The 18,184-nt window shown below is 47.2% G+C and overlaps 1 protein-coding gene across 1 annotated transcript in view; it reads right to left on the reverse strand.

Annotated features, from left to right (window-relative positions):
• Positions 1-16,238: 16,238 nt before the first annotated feature.
• The window catches only part of PSAT1 (phosphoserine aminotransferase 1), a 32,958-nt gene continuing 31,012 nt past the window's right edge, over positions 16,239-18,184 (reverse strand). Inside the window, exon 9 of the mRNA XM_027040990.2 lies at positions 16,239-17,379. Coding sequence (XP_026896791.1) covers positions 17,274-17,379 — 106 coding nt within the window. The 3' untranslated portion in view covers positions 16,239-17,273. The remainder of the gene's footprint in view (positions 17,380-18,184) is intronic.

Here is an 18,184-nt window from a genome sequence, read left to right on the forward strand (position 1 = left end):
GGCTTCAAGCCCCACTCTGGGCTCTGGGCTGACAGTGTGGAGCCTGCTTGGGATTCTGTCTCCCATTCTCTCTCTGCCCCTCCCCTGCTCTCACACTCTGTCTCTCGGAAAGTAAATAAATAAACTTGAAAAAAGTTTCTGCCTGTATCTCCCTAACGGCCATCTACAAAACCCTTCAAAACTGGTCTAGGAGGCAGCATGGAAAGCAAACTCGAGGATACCTGCCGCCTCTTGAGAGGCTGGGGATCGCCAGCTGGGTCGCATTGGAGAGACCAGGAAAGCTGGCTCCTCTTGAAGGCCCGTGGGACGGAAGGAAGCTCCACGGGGGCCTGATGCACTGAGGGCCCAGAGGCAGGAAGGTCTTCCCCACCATGGCAGTCATCCTGAGCCACAGCCCTGCCGGCAAGGGGCCTTGGGCTCTTCCAGGCATGTTGGCTCCGGTGGGCACGTATACCTGATGTGGACTCAGAAGTGGCTCCCTCCCTTTCCAGCAGCTATTCCTCCAGAACGAGCAGGGGAAAAGATGCCAGACTGAGAGGCAGGGAAGACTGCCTTCATCCTCCAGGCCAGCTTTTTGACCCTGGCTCTAGTGACAGTTTGAGCTAGATCTTTGTTTGTTGGGAGTGGGAACGGTTGCCATGTATGCTGTAGGATGTCTATCGGCACCCTTGGCCCCTACCGACTAGATGCCAGTAGCACACCACCCACTTGTGACAACCAAAAATGTCTCTGGACACTGTCAAATACCCCCTCGGGGATAAAATCGTACCCATTGAGAGCTTCTCTATCCTCTAAGAAAAAGAGCAAACAGTACTTCCTCAAGGCACGACTTCCATCTGTCAGAAAGCTGTCATAATAACACAAGCAAATGTTCTACATCAGTGTTGTTGTAGAGTGCACAACCTGCCCAAATGCACAGAGCAGTCCTCTTCCTGCTCGTTCCCTCTCAAGACTCAAAAGAGAATGAGGCTAATCTGCCCCACACTGCATCATTCCTTTCTATTTCCCGTACTTCTAAGACGCTATGAGGAACCTGAGAGCTGACTACACTGTCAAAATTCTAGCTTCCTGACCTAAGCTTGGGGTCGGGTTTGGGATTGACCTTTCTCCACCCTGAGGTAAAGATTAAGAAAATAAAACCCATACTAATCCTTCTGATTTTCTAGTCCAGCCATTAATGTGACAGGCATGAGGTGCTAATAACACTTTTTCTCCCTCATTGCTGAAGCAATAGATAAAATAATTTTATAGCTGTGTTCCCCTACCCCTAAAGCAGGAAGTATTAATTAGGAAATAAAGCAGTGACAGGGTGTGCATTAATAGGCTATTAATGCCTGCCGTGGGTGCCCGGCATGGTCTGAAGCCAAAGGCCAGGCAATTTCCACCGCCCAGTAAGCGCGCTAATAGCCAATTAAAGTCTGTCCTAAATCGGCTCCTTTCTCTTGGTCGGGAGTTTTTTCAATTTAAAAAGTCGTGAAGTTTCCAAGTAAGCATAGGTTTGTTTTAATGCATGCTCCTTCTCTCTTGCAATAAAAGGTGAATCCACCCACAGGGGAGAAGGGGAAGAAATGAAATAAAGAATAGGAATGACAGGGGCTGACCTTCTGACCCTGAAAGCCAACCTTTGACCCTGCTGCTGGAGGCGAGAGGCCCCTGGTGTGGACTTATTTCCGCCACCAATTTCTCCGCTGTGCGTCCCAGCTGCAGGAGGCCAGAAGGCTCACATTCTGTAGGAACATTTGTCTTACAGATTCCTTAGTTCTGCTGACACCTCGTCTTCTAACAGTACTTGTCTCCTGGTAAAAATCAGAGCTAAGGTAACACAACCTGGGTGTTCACTATGTGCCTGTGCTGTTATCTCATTCAATCCCCATAATAGCCCCTGGGAGATTATGATTATCTCCATGCTGCTGATGGAGATACAGACACAGAAGGTTAAATAATTTACCCAGGAACACACAGCCAGGGGATATGAGAGCCAGTTTTTATTTGTATTTTTATAATGTTTATTTTTATTTTTGAGAGAGAGAGAGAACGCGAGCAGGGGAGGGGAAGAGAGAGTGGGAGACACAGAATTCGAAGCAGACTCCAGGCTCTGAGCTGTCAGCACAGAGCCTGATGCGGGGGGCTCGAACTCACAAACCCTGAGATCATGACCTGAGCTGAAGGTCAGAGGCTCAAAACAACTAAACCACCCAGGTGCTCCTAGTTTTTAAACCCAGACTCTCTGCCTCCAGTTCCAGGTGCCGGAAACCAGACCCACAGCCTACAGGTCTCTTTTGCTCTCCTTGACCTGGTGGCACAGGCCTCTTGCCTGTGAGGGAAATAGGTTTCAGAATCCCATTACAGGGGCACCTGGGTGGCCCAGTCGGTTAAGGGTCCGACTTTGGCTCAGGGCATGATCTCACGGTTCATGGGTTCAAGCCCCACGTCGGGCTCTGTGCTGACAGCTCAGAACCTGCAGCCTGCTTCGGATTCTGTGTCTCCCTCTCTCTGCCCCTCCCCCACTCATGCTCGCTCGCGCGCGCGCTCTCTCTCTCTCTCAAAAACAACTAAACGTTAAAAAAAATAATACTTCCCATCACAGAAGTTTTTTCAGCAGCAGACATCTGGTGCTGGGACAAAGACAAGAGCCCCTCACCTTTGCCATTACAAGTATGGTCCACGATCCAGCAGCAGGACCATCACCTGGGAGCTTGCTGGGAACAGATCCAGGCCCCACACGAGAACTACTGAATCAGATCCTGCATTTTCACAAGATCTACAGGAGATGCAGACAATATTAAAGTTTGAGAAGCACCAAGCTAGAGTCCAAGTGGCCCATCCCTAGGGCCAAGTTCTTCTCTGCCACTCATTAAAAGAAGGAAAAGATTCATTCCATGCCTACTCTGCCTCAGTCACCTGGTACCACACAAGCTCCCTGAATCCCCCCCCCCACAGGACTGCAAATGATACCGAGGGTCAGAGTGGTCAGGCACCCAACGTTCCGCCAGAGAACGTGACCAAGGCACACTGGAGCCCAGAGCCCCTGTCAGAAAGGCCCCTCAGCACAGGGCCGCCGCACAGCAGCCCAAGCCGTGCGTCAGGACGGCAGGTTCACACCACTCTGCCAATGTCCTCAGCAGAGCACGAAACAAAGGGGAGAAGGAAATTCTTATCATGGAATCTCTGAATTTCGAGATTTAAAGAAGAAAAAAAAATCTTTTTCTGGGCTGGCTAAAACAGTGCTACCAGGGAGTAAAGAGAAGGTGTCTCAAGGCCCTTTCTGGACGGAGAATTTAATACCTATTTATTGAGAACCTCTCTGTGCATTTGCTCAGTACTACATCAAAATGGACTCGTTCTCTGTGCCCTAAAAGCTTATGATCTAAAAAGGCCACAGAAATGGGGGAGACATAAAAAATGCCAGAACAATGCAACAGCCTTAATCAGACCATCTTTGCTTTTCTTTGCTTATAAGTCACTGGCTTTAAATTTAATATAGTGTCATGTCTTCATTTTTCTTGAAGTTTTCTTAAAAGACCATATAAAGATTTTCTTCCATGGTAAGACTTTTATATTGTATTTTTCTTAAAATGGAGTATGGTACATTTACCCTTCATCAGATGATTGCTTATAACTCACCTTGCTTTATTAAGAACACTGCTAGAGGCTTCTAGGCCCCTAGTAATAAAAATGTATTTTCAGGCCCATTCACACCAATGAAAATCTGAGTTTGCAGAGCACAAGATAATGAAAATTCTCTAGATCACTGTCTTTTACTACTTTTAATCTGTTAACAGACCCTGAGCGTCTCAGATGAAAGGTACTCTAGCGTGAATTGCTATCGTTAATAGCATTCCATACAGGTAACTCTTGATTATTCCAATTTCTCACAAATTTGGACACTTTTACTACCTCTATAACATCTCTAGGGGGTGTGAAAGAAAAGAGGCCTGTACAATTTATTTCTCAAAATATACACAGAAATATCATCGCTCATACACAGAGGGAACCTTCTCAATAATGTATGAGGGGTGGTAGCATGTCAATCCCAGAGCTCCTCGTTTGGAATGACAACACCGGTCTCAAAACGCCCCCTCACCCAAAGTGATGGGGAATCTTAAGGGACCACCAAGCCAGAGGTGGAGAATTCTCGGAATCTAAGAGGTCTGGAAAATGAAGGTTCCTGACCACCTCTTGGAGGAAGGCAACAGTTGTCTTCCAAAACTGCAAAAATGGCCCACGTGATCTCCTTGTATCCTCATCCTTGGCAAGGTGACTTTATAGCTTCTCCCATGGAGAGGCAGATGCAGTTTCCCCACCCTAGAATCTGGGTTCACCATTTTGCAGGCGATGGCCAGTGGAATGTAGCAGGGACGACGGTGTGCTAGTTGAGAGCCAGGCCTCAAGACGCAGTGTCTACTCTGCCTCCTGGAAGCCCGCCACCACCGTGAGCACAAGATCTGCTGAGGGATGACAGACACGTGGCCCCAGCCCCACTGACAGTCAGTCCTGAGCCGATCCCACAGGTGTGCGAGCAATCTCAGCCATGATAAACTGGGTTTTAAGGGATAATTAACAGCGTACCATACGCTGTATAAACTGTTCTGCAAACAGGAGTGCTGGGTGACTCAGTCGGTTGGGCGTCTGACTTCAGCTCAGGTCATGATCTCACAGTTCTTGAGTTCGAGCCCCGCATCGGGCTCTGTGCTGACAGCTCAGAGCCTGGAGCCTGCTTCAGATTCTGTGTCTCCCTCTCTCTTTGCCCCTCCCTGCTCACATGCTTTCTCTCTCAAAAATAAAGTTAAAAATTAAAAAAATATATTTAAGCTGCTCTGCAAACGTAAGATACTACTTTTTATTTTTTTTAATGTTTCTTTATTTTTGAGAGAAGAGAGAGACAGAGTGCGTGGGGAAAGGGGCAGAGAGAGAGAGGGAGACACAGGATCCGAAACAGGCTCCAGGCTCCGAAACAGGCTCCAGACTCCGAGCTGTCAGCACAGAGCCCGACGCGGGGCTCGAACTCACAGACCGCGAGATCATGACCTGAGCCGGAGTCGGACGCTTAACCCACTGAGCTGCCCAGGCGCCCCAAGATACTACTTTTTAAAAGCATTTTACTGTTGTTGTGAATCCTGCATGAGCATCTTAAAGGCAGCACTCTGGTCAAAGACTACTGAGAGTAAAATATACCGAGCACAGCCAGATTCACGTACGATTTTTATGAATTAGTAGACAATCGTCTGAAGAAAAACAGATTTCGATGAAAAAAGAATCCAAAGAACAAACGAGGGTGAAGAAACAGGTCGGTATAACACCAACCATGCCTGAAGGATAAAATGGAAAGTATATGTTTGGTTCTTTGTATAGTTTTGATCACAAAAGCGTGATTTGATTTGTATATACTTGGAAGAAAACAAAGCATTAAGATTATCTGTTGCTGGTGGCTCAGTCGATTAAGCATCAGACTCTTTTTTTTTTTCACATTTTATTTTATTTTTTAATTTTTTTTCAATATATGTGTTATGCCCAGAAATCGTGATCCCCAAAGACCACTAGGGAGCCGAGTCCGATGTAAAAGCAAAAGAGCCTTTATTCCAGCTAGCTCGAGCTCAATCCCCTACTTGCACCGACGCAGCGGTGAGATACCAGGGAGAGAGAGCGAGTTTCAAAAGCACAAAGGTTTTATAGGGGTCTAGGGGCAGTTGGTGAGGTAATGGCTGTGGCCTCAGCTGATTGGCTGGGGAAGGGTGGGAGTCCTGTTACGCAGGTCGCTGGGCGAGTTTTGATCAGGAAGTTTGAACGGGTGAGCAGGAGGTTACTCAAGGGGAGGAGGCGTGGTCTAGGTGAAGGACACAGAACAAGATGGAGTTGGCCGGCGTAGGCCCGCCCTTTCAATATGAAATTTATTGTCAGATTGGTTTCCATACAACACCCAGTGCTCATCCCAAAAGGTGCCCTCCTCGATACACATCACCCACCCTCCCCTCCCTCCCACCCCCATCAACCCTCAGTTTGTTCTCAGTTTTTAAGTCTCTTAAGCATCAGACTCTTGATTCAGCTCAGGTCATGATCTCATGGTTTGTGAGCTCAAGCCCCGAGCTGGGCTCTGTGCGGGTGCAGATCCTGCCTGGGGTTCTCTCTCTCCCCTTCTTTCTGCCCTTCCCCTGTTCGTGCTTGAGCACTCTCGCGCGTGCATGTTCGCTCGCTCTCTCTCTCTCTCTCTCTCTCTCTCTCTCGCTCTCTCAAATAAAAAAATAAACTTAAAAATAAAAAGAGTACCTGTTGGTTTGCATACTGGCCGTGGCCATGGAGGTCGGGGAAGACAGAGGACAGGGGCAGGCCGCTGCACACGGCCAGGTGTTGGTCTTAACAAGCAAGGGAACTTACGAGGGTGGTCTCGGGCGGCCGCGAGGCAAGAGCGTCTCTGCCAGAATCTTCAGAGTTTATGTTGAAGCCTTAACAGGGTTCAGAAGGTCTCAGCGACATATTGCTCTCCCAAGACTGTGTGCCGCCGTAGGAATGGCTGGCAGGAGGGTGTGGGGCGAAGAGCCTCCGCTGGCCCAGACCCAGCTTGCGGGTCAACTGGGGGTCATGACCTCTCGATGACCTCCTCCAGCAGTATCAACAAGAAAAAGGAAAGATACCAGGAAAGATAGCCTAGGGCAGGAATCACTCGCCCCATTATAAAGAATGCCAGGGCAACCCAAGCAGGAGGTAGGTACACAAGTGTCATTAGGGCTCAGAAGTAGGAAGCTTTTGGGGACTAGACTTGGGCTGGGGAGGGAAGGGAAGGGAAGGGGAAGGGAGGGAAGGGGAGGGGAGGGGAGGGAAGGGAAGGCAGGAGAGGGAAGGGGAGGGGAAGGGAAGGGAAGGGAGTAGAGGGGAGTGGAGGGGAGGGAAGGGAAGGGGAGGGAAGGGAAGGGGAGGGAAAGGAATGGAAGGCAGGGGAGGGCAGGGGAGGGCAGGGGAGGGCAGGGGAGGGAAGGGAAGGCAAGGCAAGGCAAGGCAAGGCAAGGCAGGGGAGGGAAGGGGAAGGAAGGGAAGGCAGGGGAGGGCAGGGGCGGGCAGGGGCGGGCAGGGGAGGGAAGGGAAGGGAAGGGAAGGGAAGGGAAGGGAAGGGAAGGCAAGGCAAGGCAAGGCAAGGCAGGGGAGGGAAGGGGAAGGAAGGGAAGGGAAGGCAAGGCAAGGCAGGGGAGGGAAGGGAAGGGGAGGGAAAGGAATGGAAGGCAGGAGAGGGCAGGGGAGGGCAGGGGAGGGAAGGGAAGGGAAGGCAAGGCAAGGCAAGGCAGGGGAGGGAAGGGGAAGGAAGGGAAGGCAGGGGAGGGAAGGGGAGGGCAGGGGCGGGCAGGGGCGGGCAGGGGAGGGAAGGGAAGGGAAGGCAAGGCAGGGGAGGGAAGGGGAAGGAAGGGAAGGGAAGGCAAGGCAAGGCAGGGGAGGGAAGGGGAGGGAAGGGAAGGGGAGGGGAGCGGAGGGGAGGGGAGGGGAGGGAAGGGGAGGGAAGGGAAAGGAAGGAGCCCCAAGACAAGCAGTTTGATAGAGCAATTTTCATCCAGTGATGGAAATCTAAAAAGCCAGATGGAATGGCAAGACAGCCCAGAGTCACAGCAGCAGAAGCCACAGTCACCTCATGGCTGGAGGGACAAAGAAGCGGATGGTGTTGCCAAGGCCAGAGCCAGGCTGCCAGGAAGGACCTGAAGGCGCAGTGGGAATGGCTGCCTGGTGGGGCGGGGACTCAGAGGCCCAGCTGCAGGTGCCCCAAGAGAGAAGAGGGCCCGAGGGAGAGATGCCCTGTCTTCGACCTTCCTCCCACCCTCCAAGCCCCTGCCAACGCTTTCCACGGCTGACCCTGTCTGGAAGAGTTGCGAGACAATCTGAGAGACGGGTTGCAAGGGCAGCCCCAGCCCCGAGCACAGCAGTGGAAAGGCAGGGAGCAAACAGGCAAATGACAGCACGGTACCTCCTTCTCCCTGCATCCCCCATCCCAGTGTTAGGACCATCTTCCACTCTTCACATCACACTTGACCGTCCCTTCCCCTCACCTCCCACATGCAGTGGGAGCTCGTCCATCCCCTTCTCCTCCCCACAGCCACCACCATTACCCACCGTCTCCCATCTCCAGACTCCCCCCTCTGATCAGGACCTTTCTCGAATGCACATCTTGCATCACTATGCTGCTTAACGGCCTACAATGGCTACTGTCTGTGCTTAGGATCAAGTCCAGATTCCATGGCAGGACTTCGTTGCCTCACTGTCTTCCTTCTATGACAAAACTCCTCTACCCACCATGTCCTGAACTTCATGTCCCTGAGTTCCCTGGGGTGGCTTGAGTCCCGGTCTTCACACATGCAGTATATCATGCTCTTCATGGAAGACTGCCCTACCCCCGCCCTCTCCCTACTAACCCCTGATGCCTGGGCCTCCATGGCAGTTCTAGGAAGCTTTCACTAGCCCCCTTGTATGTGTTCCCTTGCACCTGACACTTTCCCAGGTGGTGGGGTTACCAGATTTAGCAAATAAACCATGCAAGTTTCACTGGACTTCTTGTATTTTATGTGGCAGCCCAACCTGGTTTTGCACTTGACCCAGAGTATGACAATTGCACATAAACATTTTGATTTTCCTACCAGGCTCCAAATCCTTTCAGGATAATGATCTTGCCAACGCTGTTCCCCATTTCGTTAAATGAGTAGGTAAGTGTGAGTGCCTTGGGTGGATGGATGAATGACTTGGGTGTGGGATTTTTACTCAAACTTCTAAAGGACTGGGGGCACCTGGGTGGCTCAGTTGGTTAAGCATCTGACTTCGGCTCAGGTCATGATCTCACAGGTTCATGGGTTCAAGCCCCACATTGGGTCCGTCTGCTGTCGGCATGGAACCCACTCACTTCGGATCCTCTATTCGCTTTCACTCTGTCCTTTCACACCTTTCACTCTGTCCCTTCCCTTCTCATTCTTGGTTTTCTCTCTCCAAATACATAAATAAGTTTAAAAAATTCTAAAGGCCTGGACTTCAGACCTAAACAGGAAAGACACTTCAGGTACTAAAAGGAGACCAAGCTGGAGAGGGTCAGTTCTGGGCCAGGCTTTCAGGCCATGAGAGGAAACTGTAGAACGAAGGGGAATGACAAGAGGGCATAACTGGCAATGATGATTTCATGCTTTCAGGCTGCAGAGCCAACAGACCGACGCCAATTGGTTTGTGGATTGTTCTAGCTCAGTTCTGAGAGTCCTTCACACAGCTATAAAGCTCGTTTGTATTTCTGCAAAGGTAAAAATGGTGGAAGAGGCCAGAATGGTGGTACCAAGGATAAGATGTCTTATGCTTTTTGCCTTGGGATGGTTTTCTATTAGAAAGCTTAAACCTTGCTATTTGCAGACCCAGTACCCAAGGCCAGGTGGGTAACAAATATGATCCCAAAATTGGGCAAGGTAGAAGAAAGGCAAATTAGAGCCTTTCTCACCATAACAAGCAGCATCTACTGGTTCCAGACGTTTGTCACCACACCAGGCCAGAATGTTTTACCCCTTCAAGAAAAGACAAGAATCAAGAATGCTCCTTCTCATGATTTTTTAATGTGGCCATTAATTTAATAATAAGTAGTAAATAGTTCAAACAAAACACAACTGAATTTATCACTCTGTATGGGCTTCCAAAACTGAAAAATGCAATCAACATGTATCTCCATGCTTAGAGCCCCTCACCCTGCAAACCTCGGGCAGATGTTGATTCAACTTCCAGAAGCTTCTAGTAGAGAATCAATGCCTAAGACACTTCAGAATCTAGGGAAGCGTTTGCTAATTTGTTCTGGGGTGAAATCTTATCCGTATCCATCAGGCATGAACATAGGTTATTTTCCAATGGCTGTCAATATAGTCATCCCTATGTTTAGTCAACATTTACTGGATATCACATATGGAAGGTTTGGTGGTCCCTTGACAGTGGGAAGAGGCTAAGAAGAACAAGATACGCTCAGGGTTGAAATCCAGCAAGTACACACTCTCCTGCTATATAGTTGTTTACCTACTTATCTACTTCCGTCCTACATAGTTCACTGTCACCATCCAAGCCCCAGCCCTGCTGGCCCTCAGACCCCTGCAGGAAAGGGAGCGCCCCAGGCACCACAGTGGCCAATGCAGGGTGCTCATCCCACCCCCTGTGGTTGTGGTCACCTGTGGTCAGCTGGTGCTTTCCTGCAGTCGTCCTCATGTGGTCACTTATAGGAACTGCGGCATCACGAACCAACTCTTCCAAAAGAAAATGATAAATGTTCCCCCCAAAGGCCCAAATGTCTCTTGTCTCTCCCTGATCTCTTTTCTTGATTAACTCCTGCTCTCCCATTCAGATATCAATTCAAACGTCACTCCCCACTTCCCAAACCAGACTGCATCCCCCTGGCATAGAGTCTCACAGGTCCATTCCTTTACTTCATATCTTGTACCCAATTATTTATTTATTGTCTGCCTCCCCTACTAGGCTGTGGGCTCTATGAAGGCAACAGAAAGCAGAATTGATTTGCCAAACCACACAGGCTTCCATATGGTTTCGGTGTGGTTGGCCACCCACCCTACTATTTGGTTCAGGAATGAGAACCTGACTAGGACAACCCCAGCAGAGCGAGCCTGGACACTCTCACTGGGGAGGCGGAAACACAGGTCTGTTGTCATCCCCTGGTCAACCTAAGTACTAAGAGCCGATGTCTGGAACTCACATTGCCACAATATTATCATGAAGCAAAGCAGGAAGGTCTAAAGGTCCTAGAAAGGTGAACCCAAAGGCTACACATCATGGGCCTCTGGAGCAAACCAGACCTGGTGGGCCTTGCCCTTGAATGTTTCAGTTATGTTAACCAATGGATTCCTTCCCTGCTTTTTTTTTTTTTTTTTTTTTGCCAGTTTAGATCAATTTTTCTATCTATTGTGACCAACAAAATCCTAAATGATACAATACCTTGATTATTTGGCTTGCCCCTGTATCCCGAAGAATGCTCATGGAAGACACTGAATTACATATCCACTGACCAATGTGCTACCAGGAGATGGGAAATGTCTTAAGGGGAAAATGACTGGGTGATAGTCAGCTGGAGCCTTCATTTGAGCAGATTTCTTTAGAAAGTGTGTAAGATTATCCTAGATTTATTTTTTTTTAAGTTTATTTATTTTAAGAGAGAGAGAGAGAGCACAAGCAGGGGAGGCGCAGAGAACGGGAGAGAGAGAATTGCAAACAGACTCCAAGCTATCAGCGTAGAACCCGTTGGAGGGCTCAAACTCATGAACCATGAGATCATGACCTGAGCTGAAACCAAGAGTTGGATGCTCAACCACTGAGCCACCCAGGTGCCCCACCCTAGATTTAAATGCATCAAAAATTCAGAAATATTTCCCCCAGTGTATTTTATAGAATGGTTGCTACCCGAGGTTATTAACTTGCTTACCTGTCATTTCCTAAGAACTCCTAAGGATTTCTGCTTCAACCCCTGGACTTTCACCCTAAAGAAAGTGTATTTTTCAAGCGGGGGAAGGGAACAGGAAAAAATATTTAGCCGGCAGCAGCCTTCTACTCTGCTGGATAAGATCATTATTTTTCCTCCCAGAATGACCTATAACCTCTTATGTTTCTTACATTTCAGCTTCAAGTTTTATTTCTCAGTCATTTAAGATGCTTCCGGCTTTTTACCTGCCTAGATGGAAGCCGAGATTTTATTTTTCTCTTGGGGGCTCTTCTGCTAGGCCAGAATCTTCAGAAGCAACCTTAACTTTAGGTTGTTATATGGTATCTTTCAAAGTATAATGAGGCTGTGTGGTTCATGATCCGGCTATTAGATTAAAGGTCTGTGTTGCCAAAGCCCTGTACTTCTAAAAATATTGAGATATAAACAAACTTGACTGGACAGAGAAGAAAAGCTCCACAAGTTGGCCCTTATATCCTGATCAGATTTTTTCCCCTTCTTTCCTGGTTCCCCCAAAAAAACACTTTACCCATACTATTCACATTTCCAAAATACATTTGTTACTCTTCAGGGCTCCTGGGATATATATCCCCAGCTGTTGGCTTCTGACTTGCCAGTATACTTTTTTTTGCACACCTTTGCTTATATTTTAGTGTTTTGTTTTGTTTTTCCCTTTGCGAGAGAGAGGAGTAGGTTGTAGAATTACTGGTGGAACATCAGCAATAAATCACTTTACCTTTTCCATCATGAAGAGCAGAATAGTCGAAATAACTCTCCATAAACTACTTACTAACCACAAAGGGACAAATGATAACTTGGCAGTGGAGAAAACTCATGGCACCACCTTAAGCAAGACGCCGGCGAGGCAGATAGACAGCAGGTGCCTCTGGCGAGGACGCACTGAGGACATTGTATCACTTCTGCCAAAACAATCACGAGGAAACAGGACAAACTCAAACTGACACTATCATTTTACACTACACGCAGCTTACACTCTTCACACTCAATAGCATGAAGAACAAAGAGGCCAGACCAAAGAACTGTTCCATATTTAACTGAAACAGACATGACAACTAAGTACAGTGCATGATTGTGGGCTGTTTCTCGGGCTAAAAGAAATAGCTATGAAGAATGTGACTAGAATAACTGGCAAAATTTGAAATATGGACTATGGATGAGTCAACGGTCTCAATGTTACATTTCTGATTCAGATCATCGCACTGTGGGGATAGAGAATGTTGCTGTTCTTAAGAAATCATCACCAGTTGGAGGTAAAGGGGCACAATGTCTCCAATTTATCCTTAAATGGTTTGGGGGGGGGGAATGTATCCATGGAGAGAGGGGGGAATGACAAAGCAAATGAAGCTAAATGTTAATAATTGGTGAATCTAAGTAACACAAGAGTTCTTTGTACTAATCTTTCAACTTGACTGTTTGAAATTATATCTATCTACATTTATACCTCTACAACTATATAGATATATAAAACAAACCACAAAATTCAAAATAAATTCATCACCCAGTGCAGCAACCTAAACTCCAGTCTATTTCTCAGGCACCATTAGGCAATCTGTATAGAAACAAGGATAGGATACCAACAGTGACCGGGTCAGCAGCTTCATTAATTATGGCCCTGTCTACATTTCTAGTACCACAAAGTAGGTTTCATTTGAATAAAATGCATGGGACTTCCTTAAACTTAGTGCTAATTGCTAATATGCTTAAACACTCCAAGTACAAATTCCATACTTCCCCCAGTGGGGTCCAAGGTTGTCAATATACTCATGCACTAAATACTATAGCCTAATTGCAGAACTTCTGTGCACGCAGAGTTTTTCTAATATGCCCAGGTCCTTATTTTCCTAGAAAATCCAATTTACATCTCTGGGATGTCAAATACCACAAATACCATGCTGTTGTTTTTATCACATCAAATAAACTATTTTATCCTTTACCTTCTTAAGAAGAAATTCAATAAACCTTTGCTCACTGCTGGCTTTTCTACCTCTTCCCCAATATATCTTTCTTTTATCAAGCTTTTCCATCCACTCTGGAATAATCCAGAGGTAATTAGAACTTCTTACCTTCTTTAGGCCCAAAAGGAGCCAATTTATCACAAACTGTCATGGATTCCAATTCTAAATTACCAAGAGTCCAATTACCGACAGAGGCAAGGAATCTTCTTTCCAATTAAAGTGATTGATTTCTTCCCAAACCCAGTAGCATTTCACTTTTTAATTATGTTCATTCTGATCAAATGTGAGAAAATTCTTCCTCATTTTATTTTCCTTCCAAAGAACACATTACAACAAACATTAATCATGAAGTGATACGAGGCCAGACCAGCTAATGCCTTCGGCAGAAATGAACATCTCATCTATCAGTGGGTCTCGTCCATTTCATGGGTCTTAGTGGCGCTTTCACCTCCAAAGGAGGTGGGGGCGAGAGAATTATTATTTGTTACATCGCATAGTTCACCAAAGGGCTTGTCAAACCTTCCAGGATCAGCTACATTGTGATGAAGCGGCATTGAATATTCAGATAAACATACAGTAGCGGGGGAATGAAAACCCGGACAGAACACGAATTTTGTTTCTCGTGCGAAGAACAGAACCACAGTGTTGGAGACCAAATAGTGTGCGGAGATAAACACGAAGAACATGGGAACGGTTTTTTTTTTTCTCACTCAAAGTGGCATTAGAATGATTTACGTATGGGCAAGAATTTTGAAGGAGAAAAGTAAAACTCCAAGTTCAGTTTGGAGTGAGTAGAATTTGGAGCATCCGGAGGAATGTGAGGCCACTATGCCTTACAGATTGACCAAGGCCTGAAAGACACTTGTTTTATCTGCTTTGCTTTTAATCTTAGAGGGAAGACCAGCAGGTTCTGGCTCCTGCAGCCTGCTGACCCAGGAGCCTGCATCCTCAGATCCCCTTCCACCGCTCTCCATGTGCTAAGCAGGTTAGCATCAGTTCATTCACTTGAGACAATACAAAGGGCAAGGTTTTCACTGGACACACACCTCCCAGCAATCGGGAGTCCCAACAAGTCACTGCCCTTGGCACTCATACAATGCTGCTGTGACCATTTCCCAAAAGCGTTCGCAGATTTAGAAGAATGGGTCTGGGAGCCCTCCAAGATTTAAAATCTCCCCATTCAACCGCACACCTATTGGATCAGTTTAGCGGAAAATGGAAGTATGTTGTACCCTAAGCTTTAAAAATAATCCATGTATGTAAGATTGTACCTTTGCCTTTACTCCACGTTCAGTTTGTGAAACTCAGGAAGACCGATATGACCTTCATTAAGACTTTTCATTCCTTAAACAGACCGTCGTTGGGTCCCTCCTAAGGGGAAGGATGCTGGTGCTGGAAGTAGAGACAAGGCTCCTTCCACGGTGCTCTACAGGGAAAGGGAGATAAGCAGATGTCTCAGGAGAGAATGCAGGTGTGTGATGGGATAAAGGGTCACCCTTGTGAGAACAAAGGAAAGGAGCATTGTTCCAATGGAGCACAAATAAGGCAGGAACTCTAGGCCATTGTGTATGTGTCACAGCGTGGGAGAACGAATGCACGGACCATTCCAAGAACCATAACTGTAAGAAAGACGAGGCCAGGCCAGATGCTGCAAAGTTACAACGCCAGACTGAGAACCCTGGTTTTTTTTTTACCTACCAGGGAGGAGCATGAGGGGAGGTTATACTCCAGCTGGCTGTGCAGGGGTGGGGGCTGGGAGAGAGGAGGCTGCAGAAGTAATCCGCCAAGGGCAGACAGCAGAGCAGGCTACAGCCAACAGGAGTGGATAGAAGTGGCCATGAGGGGCACATGGGTGACTCTGCCAGTTGAGCATCTGACTTCGGCCCAGGTTGTGGTCTCACGGTTCATGAGTTCAAACCCCACACTGGGCTCTCTGCTGTCAACCTGTTGGTGCAGAACCCACTTCGGATCCTGTGTCGCCCTCTCTCTGCCCCTCCCCTGCTCACACTCTCTCAAAAAATGAAACATTAAGAAAAGAGAAGGAGTGGCATTTGGGAGACTCGGGATTGGTACAAACCACAGGAACTTACCGTCATGAAAGTATGAAGGTGAGGCAGACACTGAGCACTATTCCATGTGAATGACTGAGTGGCCTCCATGGGCTGGCTGGCTGTCACTATTTAAACATTTCTTATAGTTATTATTCATATCTTGCATTGAGCTCTCGTTTTAAGCTCTTAAACATCTCTGGGAAAAGTGGGGGAATTATTTCAATCCTTCTTTTTACAGCTGAAAGAACTAAGACCAGGGAAGCTTAGCCCTGACCAGGGAACCTCAGTAACCCAACCTATTGGTGCAGAGCTGGGATAAGAGATCAGGAGTCCCTATTACACAAACCAACGAAACACAGATCACTCAGAACTGTCCTGCTGGCATGTTTCCGGCCTCCATGTGACAGAGTTCATAGACCTTTATACCAAGAGCTGTGCTGTAAGGTGGTTTCCTGATAACGTCCATTCCAAAAGCCAATGGAAAGCCACCAGTGCATGGAATCATTAAAAAAAAAAAAAAAAAAAAAAAAAAATAGATGCACCCAGGTCTCAGGTCTTACACCTACATACCATTGGTGGAACTAAATTACCCTCATCCGATGCTACTTTCACACTCAAGTTTTTCCATCATAAATTTTTTAACAGAACAATGAGCCTAAAAAGCAGGTAAAGTGGGGGCGCCTGGCTGGCTCTCCAGGTTGTAAGTTTGAGCCCCAAGTTGGGGGGCTTGAAAAAAAAATCAATAAATAAAAAGCAGGTAAAGAAATTCACTGACAAAGGTTTAGGTGTTTTAAGACTTTAATGTCCTCCACATAGTCATGAGAAAATACTGACAACAGATAAACAATAGGGGAAAAGACTCTTCAGCAAAGATTTCCGGAACTCACAGCATCACTGGTCCAACACTCTAAAGAGAACCGTCAAGTGAACAAAGGAGAAGGGAGTTTAACAGAGAATTTTAATTTAACAGCCTCACTGAAAAATGAAGAGCAAAGCCACCAAGCAACCTTCTCTTCTCCCCACTAAAAGGAACGTAAAAGGGAATTTGGGAACTTTGAAATCTTGCAAAGCAGTTTTTTTAAGAGGGAAGAGAGAGGGGAGGGACACACCGTTGCAAGCGTAACGCATACTATGTGAGATCGATGAATCTAAGGTCTCTACATGCATCACTAGGAACCATATTATTAGAAACATGTTGCATAGAATATAAACTACTGGGTATTAAAAAACACACCTTGCTATATAAACATACAGTATATCACTTTTATCTCTTTATGAGAATAACAGTATAAAGAAAGATCCCCAGTTTGCCTTTTAGCCTAGAACCCCTAAACACTCACTACCTGGTCAGTGTGGACTTGGAAGTAACAGGTAGAGAACCCAGGACACCCCTCTGTGTCATTCTGTAAAGGATCAAGATTCAGCACCTAGAGGTCCCCACCCAGTCTCCATGCCTTGTTTTTGTGTTTCCAGAAAAAGTAACTTCAATTTGCATAATTGAGTCCACAGGCGAGTTTGAATACTGAGATCTAGCCAGGAAAAGTAGCAGCAAGGACAAAATCAGCTGGAACTCACTAGGAAAGCAAAAGGTTTTTAAAATGCTTCCAGTTCAAGTCAGAATTAAGGTGGTGGCCGTTAAGTCTCCCCAGCTTTGCACAGCTGTGGACATGTTGCTGTTCTTTGAAAAACGAGATCTATGATAAGCATGTTCACCCGAGAAAAATACCATGTCTGCTAAGTTTCTGTCGTCATTGCCGAGTTACTTTCAATTTTGTACACTGTTCAAGGGCAGAGTACACACTGGTTAAGATGTGTTCACAGCTGATGCATCTCCAGAAAGTTCTTCATGAAGGCAGCCAGCTTCTGCACATCCTCAATCGTGACGGCGTTATACAGAGACGCCCGGATGCCTCCCACAGACCTAGAGGGACCAAAGATGCCACCATGAAGAACAAAAGCATCCAATTTAGCATCAAGACAACCGTCTTTCCAGTTCCCAGTCACCGGCTCCTGAGACCGACGCAGCACCTGCGGCCAGCATGCCCAACCTGTCACCTGAAAGCCTCACAGATAGCCAGGAGCTTCAAACCTCTCATCATTAGGAAATTCTCCCAAATGCAGTGAAGGACCATCAGGCTCACACATGACCTAGATTAACTCAGCTATCCATGGGCCTGCCAGGTAGGGAGGAGGGGGCTAGCAACCACTGCAGGACAGATGTCTCACCTCCCGCGTGGCAAGGACACATTTTTTCATAGAGCATGCAGGACTTTCTGATGCCCAGCAGGAGCAAGAGTGATCCTTTCTCACCAGACATGAGACGGCAACCTCTGTGCCATAAAGGTCATCTAACACATTTTCAAAAGTAATGTTGACAAAAGCCTGTAGATGTGGCTCCACCATGCACCCAGCCAGGGAATCATGCTAAGGGCTCTATAAGCAAGAGGGGAGGGGCGCCTGGCTGGCTCAGCCAGTAGAGCATGCGACTCTTGATCTCAGCCCTGTGTTGGGTGTGGAGATCACTTAAAAATAAAATCTACGGGGTACCTGTGTGGCTCAGTTGGTGAAGCGTCCAACTTCGGCTCAGGTCATGATCTTCCCGTTTGTGAGTTTGAGCCCCGCATCCAGCTCTGTGCTGACAGCTCAGAGCCTAGAGACTAGAGCCTGTTTCCGATTCTGTGTGTGTCTCTCTCTCTGCCCCTCCCCCGCGCGTGCTCACTCTCTCT

The sequence above is a fragment of the Acinonyx jubatus genome, chromosome D4, assembly GCF_027475565.1.
Source record: "Acinonyx jubatus isolate Ajub_Pintada_27869175 chromosome D4, VMU_Ajub_asm_v1.0, whole genome shotgun sequence".
Taxonomy (NCBI): Eukaryota; Metazoa; Chordata; class Mammalia; order Carnivora; family Felidae; genus Acinonyx; species Acinonyx jubatus.